Raw genomic sequence first — 15130 nt, forward strand, 5'->3', positions numbered from 1 at the left:
GTGTGTCGCATTTATGTTTGTTCAGGGTTTGCGTCTTTGTATAACCAGTCCCCATTGGTGTGTGTGTGTGTGTGTGTGTGTGTGTGTGTGTGTGTGTGTGTGTGTGTGTGTGTGTGTGTGTGTGTGTGTGTGTGTGTGTGTGTGTGTGTGTGTGTGTTCAATTCCTGGGAGATAAGCAACGAAGGGTCTTATTCAGTGTGGGTTTGGAAACTCCGTAACACCTCTTCCACTGCGATTTATCCTGCATCTTACACACACACACACACACACACACACACACACACACAAACACAATCTTTTCTGTTATTGGTGGAAAGTGTGTTGAAATTAAAACTATATATTGTTAAGCGGTAACGAAAAAGATATAAGGGTAAGAGACAGAAAGCAACAGGACATAAGAGTTTAAAAAGCCAGTAACAGTATTGGTAATTAACAAATCATAGGATCAACAGGACAACAGAATATGAAAGCAACAGGACGTGGAAATTAAAAGTCCAGAGTAACAGAAGAGGAAAGGAACAGTCAAGAGTGTAACAGAGGAAAAGGACTTTAAAGAAACAGGACATGAGACCTACAGACCAAGAGGACAGCAGAGGAGGACATAAACAGTCATAAGCGTAGGAGAACAACAGAAATGACAGCAACTGGACATGAAACTAAAAGACGAAGAGGCAAAGAAAGCGAGAAATAAACAAGTCACGAAAGAGGACATCAAAATAAGAGGAGACCAGATGTAAACACCAAAGCAAGAGGACACGAGACAAAAAAAAAAAGCAACAGGACACGAGACTTGGGAAATTCCGAGTGAGTAAGAGAGCAGGAAATAAATCAGGAGAGTAAGAGGACAACACAGGAGGGCAAGAGGGCAGGGCAGGGGGAGTCAAACTCGTCGACTCCACAATTACATTCCTTTCTTATCTTTCAACAGGGCTAGGATTCCTTTGTTAACTTGGGGAAATGGGACAGAGCCACTACATTTTAACCCCCCCTCCCCCCCCGAATACCACAGTGGGGGAAGCTGGGGGTATATAAATCCATACCAGGGGGAGTGGTATACATCTACACCAGTGGGGGTATGAGAGAGAGGGGGAGGGGGTCCTGAGTAGGCTTGAAAATAGGACCAGGTGAGAAGGGCGTTCACTGCTAATTGGGCAGGTGCAAGACTCATAGTGGTTCGGGTGTAGCGTGTTTGCCTCCTGATCTGCGTATGCCCTGATATGGGATTCGAACCCGGGGATGTATGCATGAATATGTTGACATCTTTTCAGCCTTTATTTATTTATTTATTTTTTCACATAAAAGAAGTATCGGAAATGGAGGCAAAGTACAAGAAAAAAAGACAGTTAAAGAAAGGGGAACACATATCACATAACTATAAAAAAAAATAGCAGGAACACGAACAATAGCAGTCAGGCACTTGAGGTAACAGCGGGGAGAAAAGCAGTAGCAGAGGGAGCACAAGCAGTAGCAGAGGAACACAAGCAGTAGCAGAGGAACACAAGCTATAGCAGAGGAACACAGGCAGTAGCTGAGGGAACACAACCAGTAGAAGAGGAACACAACCAGTAGCAGAGGAACACAAGCAGTAGCAGAGGAACACAAGCAGTAGCAGAGGGAGCACAAGCAGTAGCAGAGGAACACAACCAGTAGCAGAGGGAACACAAGCAGTAGCAGAGGAACACAGGCAGTAGCAGAGGAACACAGGCAGTAGCAGAGGAACACAAGCAGTAGCAGAGGAACACAAGCAGTAGCACAGGAACACAAGCAGTAGCACAGGAACACAAGCAGTAGCAGAAGATTACAAGCAGTAGCCCTAACAGACACAATATCCTCCTCTAGGGACAGTGAGAAAGGAAGGCGTATTCAGAAAGCATCTTAATTAATTCTTACGATAAAGAGGTTTCCATAGGAGTCTAAAATCAACATCAATAATTTCCCTTTACGTATTTTCAACGTTACTAATCACTCTATTTTGGCTGTGAATTTTCTGGCACCTTTTTTAAGTTAGGGAAAAATTTAAACAGAATTTTATGAGGAATTTAAGCTGAAAAAGGTCTGCAATATCGTCCCTGATCCTCCTCCTCCTCCTCCTCATCCTCATCCTCCTTCTCTCCCCCTTCCTCCTCCCTGACACTACGACCCTCCCTTCTTATCTCCCCATCTTCCTCGGTCCAAGAGAACAAGTGGACCGCCTGGAGACACCGGTCCACCCTCCCTCGGTCCATCGGCGCCTCCTTCGAACCATCGATCGCCTTTATTTATTTATTTATTTTTTAATGTTATTTGATAGTTATAATTAGGGAGGGAAATTCTCAGTGCTGTGGGCGAGGGAGTGGATAGATGAGGATGGGGAAATAGATGTGTGTGTGTGTGTGTGTGTGTGTGTGTGTGTGTGTGTGTGTGTGTGTGTGTGTGTGTGTGTGTGTGTGTGTGTGTGAGAGAGAGAGAGAGAGAGAGAGAGAGAGAGAGAGAACAAAACACCCCTATGGATGGAGAAAATCTAAACCCATCATTGCGATCCAAACAACTTTTTAATACTAGAACCCTGGAAGCCTGTATAGAAAACGAGGACCCCCCCAAAAAGAAATAAAAAGAAAAAAGAAGAAAATAAGCGTATCAAGGCAGAAAATGAGGGAAAAAAAAAAAAAAACAAGAAAAATAATAACATCAAGACAAAACTCGTAGATGGCCATGTTACATAACTTTTTTCCGACATTCAGAGCAATTTTAGATAATAGAAAACGGGTTGCGGGGATCCAGGGGGAGAAGGTAGTTTGAGGGGGGACATTAACAAGTTTGTGTGCCTGCTGAGGGGGGATTCTTCTCTCTTTAATGCGTAACTATAAAACTACAAATGAGGCTTAAACCGTGGAGGAGAACAAAGGGCAGCTCCAGAGTTACGTATAAAAATCGTGGGTTGGTAAATATAAAATAGCTCAAAGTCGGCACTGCAGTAGTAGTGGTAAATGTAGTAGTAGTAGTAGTAGTAGTAGTAGTAGTTGTAGTAGTAGTAGTAGTTGTAGTAGTAGTAGTAGTAGTAGTAGTAGTAGTAAATGTCGAGAACGGGCTTTAAAATATTCTTGGTGGTAGTAGTAGTAGTAGTGGTAGTAGTAGTAGTGGTAGTAGTAGTAGTAGTGGTAGTAGTAGTAGTGGTGGTGGTGGTAGTAGTAGTAGTAGTCCTAGGGTCATCTGAAACGTGAACCCAGTGGACTGCAGAATGAAGTTGCCCTTCTTCTCCAGCCAACCATCCTCCTTTGGGAGAATAAGGAGGCGACTGAGGGACGTTTGTATACCCAGGCAGCTTCACCGCTCGGTCATATCAGTGCCACCACGTGAAGGCGTCCTCAGCAGCACCTTAATTCATCGCAAAAGGGAAAATTAAACAGTGATAATACAGATAATTTTTTTTTTTTTTCAGACGTAGAAGTGGAAGCGTAAGGAAACTAAGTCTTTGTGAATAAATGAAATGAAGTAAGTTGTAGTGTTGAAAAGTCTGACTACACTCACACGTCGCAGTAAAGGAAAAAAAAATCAAATTTATGTAAACATGGAGTAAAAAAATATATATATTCCTTTTGAGAACGAGGTAAATAAAATTCTCTGGTGTCGTGAGAGAGAGAGAAAAAAAATTGAATCTTTTTTTCTAACATTCTCTCAGTCTTTTCATTCTCTCTCTCTCTCGGTCTTATTTTCTCGCCCGTAATATATTTTTCCTTCGCATTCTTTTTTTCTTCCTCGTGTGTTCGGTCTTCCGTGTTCCCCAGTCTCTGTTTTTCCCTCCCTCCCCGTCTCTCTCTCTCTCTCTCTCTCTCTCTCTCGCTCGCTCTCTCTCTCTCTCTCTCTCTCTCTCTCTCTCTCTCTCTCGCTCTCTCTCTCTCTCTCTCTCTCTCTCTCTCTCTCTCTCTCTCTCTCTCTCGTCCGTGTGACCTTTATCTTTTATTTTATCTCACTCATCGTCTTCCCTCCCCCTCCGTCAGTTCCTTTCCTTCTCTTATTATTTTCTCTCCCAGATTCTCCAAGAAGCCTCACCACCCCTCTTCATCTCTCCTCCCCCTTCCCCCCACTCATTCTCCCTCTCCTCCCCTTTCCCCTCACTCATTCCCCATATCCTACCCTTCTCCACCTTCTCCTCACCCACTCCGACTTTTTTCCCTCCTCCCCCTCCCTTCTCACCCATTCCTTTCCTTCATCCATTACTTCTCTCTTCCCCTCCCTCTTCCCCACACTCGCTCCCTCTCCCCTCACCCTGGTCTTCCCTCCTTTCTCTCTCACCCACTCCTCCCATTCCTCTCACCCAGTCTCTCTCTGTCCTCTCCTTCCCCCTTCCCCCTCCCCTTCCCTTCTTATCAGCTGCTATCGCCCAAGGGAGACGGACTGCAAACAGAGGCTGGCTCAGGTGTGGCCTTACCTACACTACCGTCACTTTTACCCTACCAGTGACAGGGGAGGGGGAGAAGGGGAGGGAAGGGAGAGAAATATGGGGGTGACAAAGGGAAGGTATGCGGGGAGAGGGTGGGGTATGGTGGTGGCAGGGAGGAATGGTATGGTGGTGGTGGCAGAGAGGTAAGAAGGAAGGTGGTAGGGAAATCGGGTATGGTAATGGCAGGATATTGAGGTGGCAAAGGGTATGGTGGCGAAATGATGAAAGGATAAAGAGGCAGGGTGAGGCAGGCTGGTGAGGTAGGCTGGCAAGGCAAAGCATGCAGGGAGGCAGGGAGAGGCAGAATGATAGAGGCAGGGTGACAAGAAACAGAGGCAGGGAGAGGCAAGGGTGAGGGTGGCATTGTCAGTGCAGGGAGCAAGGATGGTAATGGGCATCTTGAGTGAAGGAATTAGCAGGGTGCAAGTGACAGAACGAGAAGGGGAGGGAGAACTAACGGTAGGGGAGAGGGGAGGGGGAGCTGAAGGCAGAGGAGGGGAGGGGGTGGAGGGCATAGTGGGATCAGGGAGGAGAAGAAGTGGCAGGGTGAGGGTGAACAAGAGACAGGGTGAGGGAAGAGGGAGTAAAGAGATAAGGGAGATAAGAAGTGTGGTAATGGAAGGTTAGTGGGAGAGTTTTGGTGTCTGCTTTTGACCATGTTGTGAGGAAGAGAAGTAGTCCTGAAATATTTTATGATCTCACTCGGTACGAAGCTGACGTTAATTATGGGCATTCAATATTCACTAATAAAAAAAGTTAATCATTATCATCATCATCATCATCATCATCAAAACCCCAATTCATCTTTGTTCATTAGACATCCACTTCCCTTCCATCACCTGCCACTCTCCTCACCCCCAGTGCTCAAACAGCTCCCTCTGTCCCCCTGTTAATGCCACGGATACATGGAATTCCAGCCTGAACGCTCCTAGGCAGGCCAGGTCTTGCTCCCAGATCCCCCAGACACGACAGCAGGGGCGGGGTGTAGCGAGAACAGAAATGATGGTGGGGTGCGCTCTCAATCTCATCTCTTAACTTGGCTGGCATTTTCGTCCATTTGCAACTTATTTCCCGTAGCTCAGCGCCAAAGTAAGATAATATTACGGCTCTATATGCTTTCCATGGCACTTCTTCGTGACTAGCACTATATTCTACTGATATTCTTTACGACTCAGCAGTCAAGATGAAGAGAGGGCAATTTTATACCAAGCTAAAGTGAACAGAGTATATCACTTCAGCCTTTTATGTGCTGAAGAGGGACGCCTTCTCGTGGTGGCACTGGTACTACTGGTTGGAGGACCTGCCTGGTTATATAAACGTCCCTCAGCTCTCCCTACTCTCTGAAAGGAGGATGGGGGCGTGCAGGAGAGGGGAAATTCGTGCCTGCAGTCCACTGGGTTCACATTCAGATGAACCTGGGAATGCAACTACTACTACTACTACTACTACTACTACCACCACCACCACCACCACTACCACCACCACCACCACCACCACCACCACCACTACTACTACTACTATTACTACCACCACTACTACTACTACTGCTACTACTAATCTTGCCTTCAGTCTAGCTCTTGGTCATTTTGAAACGGTCTTTCATTCTCTTACCTTTCCACTCAACGATTATTATTCATCCACTTCTTTTCTTTTTGCCTGATTATTTATATTTTCCATTCATGTGTGTGTGTGTGTGTGTGTGTGTGTGTGTGTGTGTGTGTGTGTGTGTGTGTGTGTGTGTGTGTGTGTGTGTGTGTGTGTGTGTGTGTTTCTCTAAATCCATCCAACTTCAATTCTCCTATCTTCCCACTCAACTATCATCAATGCTTCCACTCCCTTTTTGTCTAAATCTCTGTATTTTCTATCCACCTTTTCAGTGTGGTTCCCTAAATCCACTTCGTTCTCTAAATCCATCCACCTTTAATTTTCATACCTTTTCTTTCAACAATAATTTTTCAATCGCATCTTTTTCCGGTTTTCTGTATTAGCCATCCGCTTTTCTCTCTCCTCTCTCTCTCTCTCTCTCTCTCTCTCTTTTTCGTCGTTCGGGTGTCAGGAGTAATAAATAGGAAACGTGATAAGGATTTAGGCTTATCGGGGTGTTGACAGGACGTATAATCCACCAGGACAGAGGAAACAGCTGAGTGGGGGTCCGTTAAGAAAGCTCCCTGACACCTCTTCCTAAGCGATTTATTCGGCGTATTATCCCTTGCCCTCTTTTGTGTTATATATATCATTCTAATACCACAATATTCTGCATATATAACGTACAAAAGCTTATTAACCAGCCATATCCAAAAATAAATTGCTGAGGAAGAAGTGTTTGGGAGCTTTCTTAACAAACAAGAATCCGGGCCAAGAGACACTTATTCTGGGGCTAAAAGGTGGTATTTATAAAGGATCCGAAGCTTAAGTCTGCGTATTCGATTCCTTATAAGTATGTCTGAATCGGTTTAGCTGCATCAGTAACATAAAAAATGAGAAAAGGGTGTAATATGCAAAATAAATCGCTGCAGAAATTATGTTAATGGCAAAAGATTTTGTAGTATCCTAACGATTAATTTCCCTACTAATGCGATTTATTTTATTTATTACGCTACAGAATACACTTGTACGTTTATATCTTTCATTAACTAGCTACCGTATTAGTCTTCATGAGTAAAATACAAGAGGATTTTAGAAGTAAAATAGAAATCACTGAGGAATATTTAGCTTATCGCATCCGTAGGTGGTGGAGAGAATCATCCACTCATTTAATGTAGTGCTGCTTACTTCGTCCTTCTCCTCCATCATCCATTTTCTGTCTGAACTCCTCCCTTGCTATCTCTTCCATCTTTCCTGTCACTTCTTATTCTTCTTTCATTTTCAGGCGGCTTTACACTCAGTGACAAGCCTAATAGCTTCCTGTAAGCCAGGAAAACATTTTCAACACTGGGTGGTAACCATATAACCAATCCATACGTGTTCTCTATGTGTCAACAAGTGGGATGGTGGAGGGTTAGTGGCCCTCCCCGTAAAACAACTTAAGACGAACAGCCACCCCTTACGGGAGTGTGGTGTCTGGCTGTAGATAGATAGATATCTTTACGACAGAATTATCCTTTATGTATTTTGGTTTGTTTAATACCGTTTTAGTGTGTATCAATAACGTAAGGAGGATTTTAGACTGTAAAATGGAAAACTAAATATCCGAAGAAGTGGCCTACCGAAGTCTCCAAAATGAATGACAACACGGCACCGACTCTCAACCAATGGCGAGATGGGAGGCGGGGTCACGTGACAGCCTGGCCCCGCCCTGATTGGTCGGAGCGAATGCTAAACCCTTTGGCTTTTTTTTGCGCCCTCCCAGCATTTGCAGAGAGAGAGAGAGAGAGAGAGTCATGTAACTGTTAGCTTGTCCTCCCACTCTCTTGATGGGGACTGTTTAGGAAAGCGGGGCTGTCTCGGATTTGCGTAGGTCCACCTCTTAAGTCCGATTATGCATTTTTAAACTTCACTTCGAATGAGTTACCTGAGAGAGAGAGAGAGAGAGAGAGAGTTGTGATGTTGATGTGGTTAAGGGATATATTCTGGGATGGTTTGGCCATGTGGAGATGACTGAGAATGAGAGACTGACACGAAGAGTTTGTGAGTGAGGTGGAGGGGGAGACGAGATGGCGGAAACCTTGGATGAGGTGGAGGGATGGAGTGATACGGATCTGTGAGAGAGGTGTGTGAGTTGGTGGAAGGGCAGACAAAAAGCAGAGAGAGAGGGAGGCGTGGAGACGATTTGTTTTTGGCCACCCCTCACTGGAATACGGCGTCTGGATATAGGTACATTTTTGCTAAGTACAGAGGAATTTATGCAACTCAGGAGAGGCTTGTATGGAGAGGTTAGATATTGGGATGTCCTATGAAAAACTATCTATAATTTGTTTACTTTCATCAAAGGGAACTGGGTTAGCAGCAGGAGTAGTAGTAGTAGTAGTAGTAGTAAAAGGTGGTAGTGGTAGTAGCATTAGTAGTAGAAGCAGTAAAAGGTGGTAGTGGTGGTGGTAGTAGTAGTAGTAGTAGTAGCAGTAGCAGTAGTAGTAGTAGTAGTAGTAGTAGTAATAATAATAATAATAATAATAAAAATAATATCAACAACCCCAAATAATCATCCCTATCTCTCTCTTTGCCGGTCAGACTGTTCAGCATGAGGCGTTGCGCGCGCTGCAGTCACGGTATCAGCAGCACGGAACTGGTAATGAGAGCGAGGGAGTTTGTGTACCATGTCCAGTGCTTCACCTGCGCCCACTGCAATGTGCAACTCACCAAGGGAGACCAGTTCGGCATGAGCAACCACCTCATTTATTGCAGGGACCACTACCAGGTGAGAGCCATCTACCCATCCATCTATCCATCCATCTGTCTAAATATCTGCCTATGTATCTATCCGTCTCAATATATATGATAAATAACCCCTTTATTCATTCATCTTATTTTGTCTGGTGTTCCAAATATTTTCCCTTGTCATAATTCTTTTAGGCTTGTCGTCCTACCTAACAGTTTCCCTTTCTCCCCACCAGATGGCCATGGAAGGTGGCTACATCACCCCCATGGGCATGCCACCGGGGGCCCTGCCAGGCTCCCCCCTCCTCCCGGGCCCCCACCCTCACCCCCACCCCCACCACGGCGTCCACCCCCACCTGCCCCCAGAACTGATGGCCGGGTTCCCTTCGCCAGATCATGGGGGCAAGATTCCCTACTACAATGGGGTGGGCACGCATCACAAGGGCAGGCCAAGGAAGAGGAAGCCCAAGGACGAACCCATGGACACTAATATGAGTAAGTGTGGCACTGAGACAAGTTTATATCTTATCTATATCTAATGTTTCTCTGAGGTATGTTTTTTTGCAGTGTGAGTTAGTGTGATATCTGGAGTTTATATTTTGATTTTTCTAATGAGGAAGCGTGAGTTAGTGTGACATCTAAGGTTTATGTTTTTTTTTATTCGTAAAGAGTGAGTGTGTCTTCTGATGGACGTTTTTTTGGGGGGGGTTATTATTACTTAAGACAGAAATTTTACCCATATACTGATTTCGCTCATTGAGAAAAAGGACACTGATGTGAGTGAGTGGACAGGACAATTTCTGCACTACGACGGAATGTGGGTTATGACGTATGTTTCTTGTGTGTGTGTGTGTGTGTGTGTGTGTGTGTGTGTGTGTGTGTGTGTGTGTGTGTGTGTGTGTGTGTGTGTGTGTGTGTGTGTGTGTGTGTGTGTGTGTGTGTGTGTGTGTGTGTGTGTGTGTGTGTTTTGTATTTTGGATTTTTATGTGTAACTTTCATGTATGTTGGCAGATGCAAGAGTTCGCGTTTTTATAAGATGAATTCAATTTCTTCCTCTGTGTTTAGAACTTTCCTTTTTCCTGATTTCCTAAAATGTTCAATCATCCTCCAGTAAAACCTCGCTTTCCAACACCTCGTACAGTCACGCCCGCAACATCAGTACCAGCCTCACTGTCGCCTCCAGAGCCCCTGTGTTACAATCAACCCCGTATCAGTTTAATTAAAATTTTTCCCTCTTTCCCTCTCACACCTGTCACTGTTTCTGCTACACCTCATTATTTTCACCTTTCCTTTCGTGCTTAATTATCTGTCCTGCGTGAAAGTTGGCCTTCCTGTCTACCTGGGCTATCTATGCTTTTTATCTCTGTTTTATCCTCCTCTCTCTTATCCTACCTGTTATCCAATTAACTTTTACCTCTAACGAACACCTGTCCAGCGGCGTTTTCCTCATCCCTTTCCCTCCCTCTGTGCCTCATTGCTTCTCCCGTTTTCTCTACCTGTCTCTGTTTCTGGCTGTTATTCTGTCTTTATTTCTGTGTCTTTTTACAGTTCTGTCTGTCTGTCTCCCTCTCTCTCTCACACTCTCTCTCTCTCCTTTCACCTCCCGACCCCTCTTAACTTCATCATTCCCCGTTTCACCTCCTATCTCTTTTTCATCTCCTTACCGTTTCACCTTCTTCCCCATTTCACCCTCTTCCCTGTTTCACCTCTTCCTCCATGTCACCTACTTCCCTCTTTCAGCTCCTCCGTTTCATCTCCTCCTCCGTTTCACCTCCTGTCCTCAACTTTCCCATCCCGAACTTCACCAGACAACATTCTTCCCCATCCCTCTCCCTATCCCACCCAGAACTATTAAATTCTTGGCCCAACTCTTCTCCTCCAACCCCCCCCCTCTCTCTCTCTCTCTCTCTCTCTGCCTGAATCACCCCGTCACCCACACCATTCACCAGGACCCAATCCTCCTCCTCTTTACTCACACTCCTACTCCCTCTTCACTTACTCCCCTATCACTTTCAACCCACCCTTAACACACAACTATCCCCCATCCCTTCCCTCCCCTCTTCCCTTTCTCCACACCCATCCTTTACCCTCTTCATCCCCCCCCAGCCCTCTCCTCACCCTCTTCCTCCCTCCCCAATCCACTCCCCACCTCTTCCCCTACCTTTCGCTATCATCCTCCCTCTTCCCTAGCCCATTGCACTTATCCATAACCCCCACCTATATGTACCTCTCCCGCACCCCACCCAAACCCGTCCTCCACAAGCTTCCCCCCTTTCCCCAACTGTTCCCCGATTATATCCACCCTTAAATCCACATCTATCCCTTCCCCATCCCCACTCACGCCTGTCCCCCACGGGCTGTCCCCCTCTCCCCAACCTTTCTCACCACACAGGACGCCTTTCCCTCCCTCTCACCCATCCCCTACGCACTTCCCTCAGTCCTTATCCCTTCCCCCAGCCATTCTCCACCCCTCCCCACCTTCTTCCCCCTTCCTCCACTCCTTCCCCACCTTCTTCCCCAATCTCCCACCCATTCTCCACCCCTTCCCCACCCTCTTCCCCCTTCCCCCACCCTCTTCCCCCTTCTCCCATCCTCTTCCCCCACAGCTTCCCCACCCTCTTCCTCCTTCCCTCACCCCTTCCCCACTTCTTCCCCCTTCCCCACTCTCCTCGCGTCCGGTTACTGGGATCGAAACTCCATCGGCTGTTAATTTCTCCGGGGGCGACGCGGCAGACTGGCCCGCTGTAAATATACCTAAGACGTTTACAGACATTTAAGCGAGAGGGCGTGGAGGAGGATAGACATTAGACGGCGTGGCAGAGAGTGGATTCTACTTACTTCTCCTGTTACTGAGAATCCGAGGCCTTTTAGTGATTCTTCCTACTACTGGTGCTGGGAATCTTAGGGTCGTCTGTGATCCTTCCTTCTGCTACTACCACTGCTGCTTAGAATCCCTGCCTGCTTGATAATCCTTCCTCCCTGCTGTCTGCTTACTGTGGTGGTTGATTCCCCTTAGTTAATGAACTTTTCCTTCCATTCCTACTGTAAATTCTTGCCTATTTAATGGGATGGAGGATTCTTGTTAGTTCCTGATCTTCCCTTCATCGCATTCCTGTCTTCCATCCTCTGATCTCCAAACTCTTCCTTCCTCCTCATCCTCCCTCCCTCCATCCATCTCTTTTCTACCTTCCCTCCCTCACTCTCTCCATCCACCTCGTTCCTCTCAGCCCTCTCCTCTTCTCATCGTCTTTCCCTTCCCCATCTTCCCTCTCTCCATCCCTTTCCTCCCCTCCCCTCCCTCTCTCTCTCTCTCTCTCTCTCTCTCTCATATCTCCTCTCCCTCCCTCTCTCCATTTCTTGTCTCTCTCCCCTCCCTTCCTGGCTCTATCTATTTTATTTCACCCTCTCTCTCTCTCTCTCTCCTCTTCTCACTGTTTTTCTCGCTCAACATATCTTAAACCCCCTCAGCCTACACTCACCTTCCTTTTCTTTCCTCTCCACCCCTCCCACTTTTCCCTTTCCCCTCTCCCTCTCGCTTTCTCTCCCCCTCTTCTCTCTCCCCTCCCCCCCCAGGCTGCTAACAAGACAGAAGTGACGCCTGTGAGTGTGTGTAATTCTGCCAACATATGCTGCTTTTCCGGTCCTTCACAATGATAACAACCACCTCCCCCTCCTCTATTGATTGTTATTGTGTGGCCAGGGCAAACAGGGGGGGTGGGGAGGCAAGGGGGAGAGTGGGGTGGGGTGGGGAGAGGGAGGGGAGGGTTGGGTGGGGTGGGGTTGGGTGGAGGGAGGGTAGGGAAGAGTTGGGTGGGGTGTGTGTGGTGGTAGTGGGGTGAAGGGAAGGGGCTAGAGGTTACTTCTTTCTTCCCAATCTTCCTACTTTACCCCTGTTAGTTTTGGTCTTCTTTTTGTCCTACCTTGCCAACTCTCTCCCTTTCCCCTGTCAGTCTTTTTACTCTCCCCTGCCAGTTCTCCTAGCTCATTCTCCTACCCTGCCAGACTTCTCACCCTTCCCTGTCAGCCTCCTCACACTGCGTTCACCTACCCTGCTCTTACCCTTTCCTCTCATACTCTGCTACACTTCTCGTCTTCCCCTGTCAGAACTCTTCCTTGCTTTCCTACCTTGCCAGCCCCCTTATTCGTCCCTGCCACGTTTTCCTGTCCTCCCTCCTGTCCTGCCAAACTTATCACTCTCCCCTGTCAGCTGTCCTCCTTTCTTCTCTGTCGTTTTTCTTCTCTATCCCTCCCCTGTCAGTTTCTTTCCTCTCCCGTGCCAGTCCCCTTCCCTTGTTCCATACCCTGCCGTCCCTCTTACTTTCTCCTTTGTACCCACTCGTCTCTTTCCCTCTCATTACCCCTTTCCTGTCCTACCCTGCACACCTTCTTACACTATCGTTCCAGTTTGTTTCTCATCTCCCTTCCCACCTTACCTTGCCAACCTATTCACCCTCCTTGATATTGTCCCTACCCTCTCCTCCCTTGCCAGACTTCTCCCTGTCCCCTGCCATCACCTCTACTCTTCCCCTGCATCTGTCTCCCACCCGTGTCCGCCTACTCACCCTTCTCTCCTTCCTTCCTTCACTCATTCGCTCACTCACTCACTCACACTCACTCATTCTCGCAAATATTCAATCAATTAGTCAATAAAGCCATCAATCCTGCAGCCATCACACCCACTTCAGTCCACCTGTTTCCTTCCCCTGTCAATTTACTTATCCCCCCTGCCAGTTCACTCAACTTCCCCTGACAGTAGGTTCGATCTGACCCAACACTTCATACACTGCCCAACTTCCCTGCCGACCCACGTATTATTTACCTGTCCAAGCAGATTTACCAGCCTTTCCCTGCCAGTTCAATCCCCTTCCCTTGTCAGTATGTCCACCCTGCCTCACCATACCAACCCTACCAACCTCCCTGCCAACCCCCTCCCCCTACCAGACCTACAGAGTACATACCAAACTATCTTCTGTAGTGAATAATTACAAACCCTTTTCTTCCCTCCTGTCCTTCTCCTCTTCTTTCCTTCACTTCTCATTTTCTCCCTCCTATATATTCTCCTTCTCATTCTTCCATTCTTCCTTCCTTCACTTCCTCTTCCTCCTCCTCTCTCTTCCTCATCCCTCCCTCCCTCCTTCTTCCTTCTTCCTTCTTACCTTACAGCCCTCCCTTCCTTCACGTCATCCCTCCTTTCCTTCCAGCCTACCTAAAGTTTTACCAGCCTACCTAAAATTTTACCTAAAAAAAATGGAAATCAACCTCTCTCTCTCTCTCTCTCTCTCTTTCTATGTGTGTGTGTGTGTGTGTGTGTGTGTGTGTGTGTTTGCCCAAAGACACACGCCCAAAATCACCACAAAAGGCCAGCAGTCCCGTCAGGTCCGCCTCTTAAGGTATCAAATCAACGCCAAACACTTAGCGATTTCGATCAAGGCTTTCCCTAGGATGTCCGTCTAATATATTTTCTTTTTCTACCACCAGACGATTTTATTCAGCTTGGGAGAGACTGTGCGAACTTGGAGGGGTTCGATCCAGCCTTCACTAACCCCTTCACTGCGATTATACATACTTGGACTTTCCTTTTGCTGCTACAGACGATTTTCTTCTGCTTAGGCCTCTACTGGGAGAGGGATTAATAGGGGGGCCATTCAACCCCTCCAGGTGAAGGAAAACCCCCTACAGGCAGCAAAAAAATCGTCTGTAGCAGGGATTAAAAAGGAGGGGTTGACCACTATGATAAAGTATTAAGTAGTAAGGAGGGTTCAGGAAGGCTTTATTGAACCCCCCAATTAAAAAAAAAATAAATAGGAGAAATATTAGGGAAAAAAATGAAGGAGAAAGGGTTGACTAGGAAGTAAGGGGGAAAAGGAGGGGTTGAGAGAGAGAGAGAGAGAGAGAAACTGAAGTGAGTCTGGCGCGTGTTTGTGCTTTGTTGACTTTGAGAGAGTGAACAATGGAAAGAAAGAGTGAGAGAGAAGAAAGAGAGAAAGAGAGAGAGAGAGAATAGAGTGAATAAGAATGAGAGAGTGGGTGACTAAAGCGAGTGATTGTTGAGTGTGAATGAAAGCGAATGTGTAAGAAAGTGTGTGTGTGTGTGTGTGTGTGTGTATGTGTGTGTGTGTGAAGAGTTACAGCTGAGGATGGGGCTCTTATGAGAGAAAGGAAGTGGTATGGTATTGTATGCGACGTGTGTGTGTGTGTGTGTGTGTGTGTGTGTGTGTGTGTGTGTGTGTGTGTGTGTGTGTGTGTGTGTGTGTGTGTGTGTGTGTGTGTGTGTGTGATTTCTGTCCGTGTTTGTGTTTTATTTTCACCTGTACCGAGTGCGTATGAGTGTGCTGTGAATGTCTATGTGTGGGTATACTGGTAGTGTGTATACCTGTCTTGAAAGCTATAGATAAG

General features: G+C 46.7%; 1 protein-coding gene across 1 annotated transcript in view; it reads left to right on the forward strand.

Moving 5' to 3' along the window:
• Window positions 1-15130, forward strand: part of LOC145400387 (LIM/homeobox protein Lhx9-like) — a 134246-nt gene that overhangs the window by 46592 nt on the left and 72524 nt on the right. The window contains exons 3-4 of the mRNA XM_080272902.1: window positions 8588-8774; window positions 8971-9229. Coding sequence (XP_080129028.1) covers window positions 8588-8774; window positions 8971-9229 — 446 coding nt within the window. The remainder of the gene's footprint in view (window positions 1-8587; window positions 8775-8970; window positions 9230-15130) is intronic.

Source organism: Coenobita brevimanus, chromosome 52 (genome assembly GCF_032717465.1).
Source record: "Coenobita brevimanus isolate Jiangsu-jjx chromosome 52, ASM3271746v2, whole genome shotgun sequence".
In the NCBI taxonomy this organism is placed as follows: domain Eukaryota; kingdom Metazoa; phylum Arthropoda; class Malacostraca; order Decapoda; family Coenobitidae; genus Coenobita; species Coenobita brevimanus.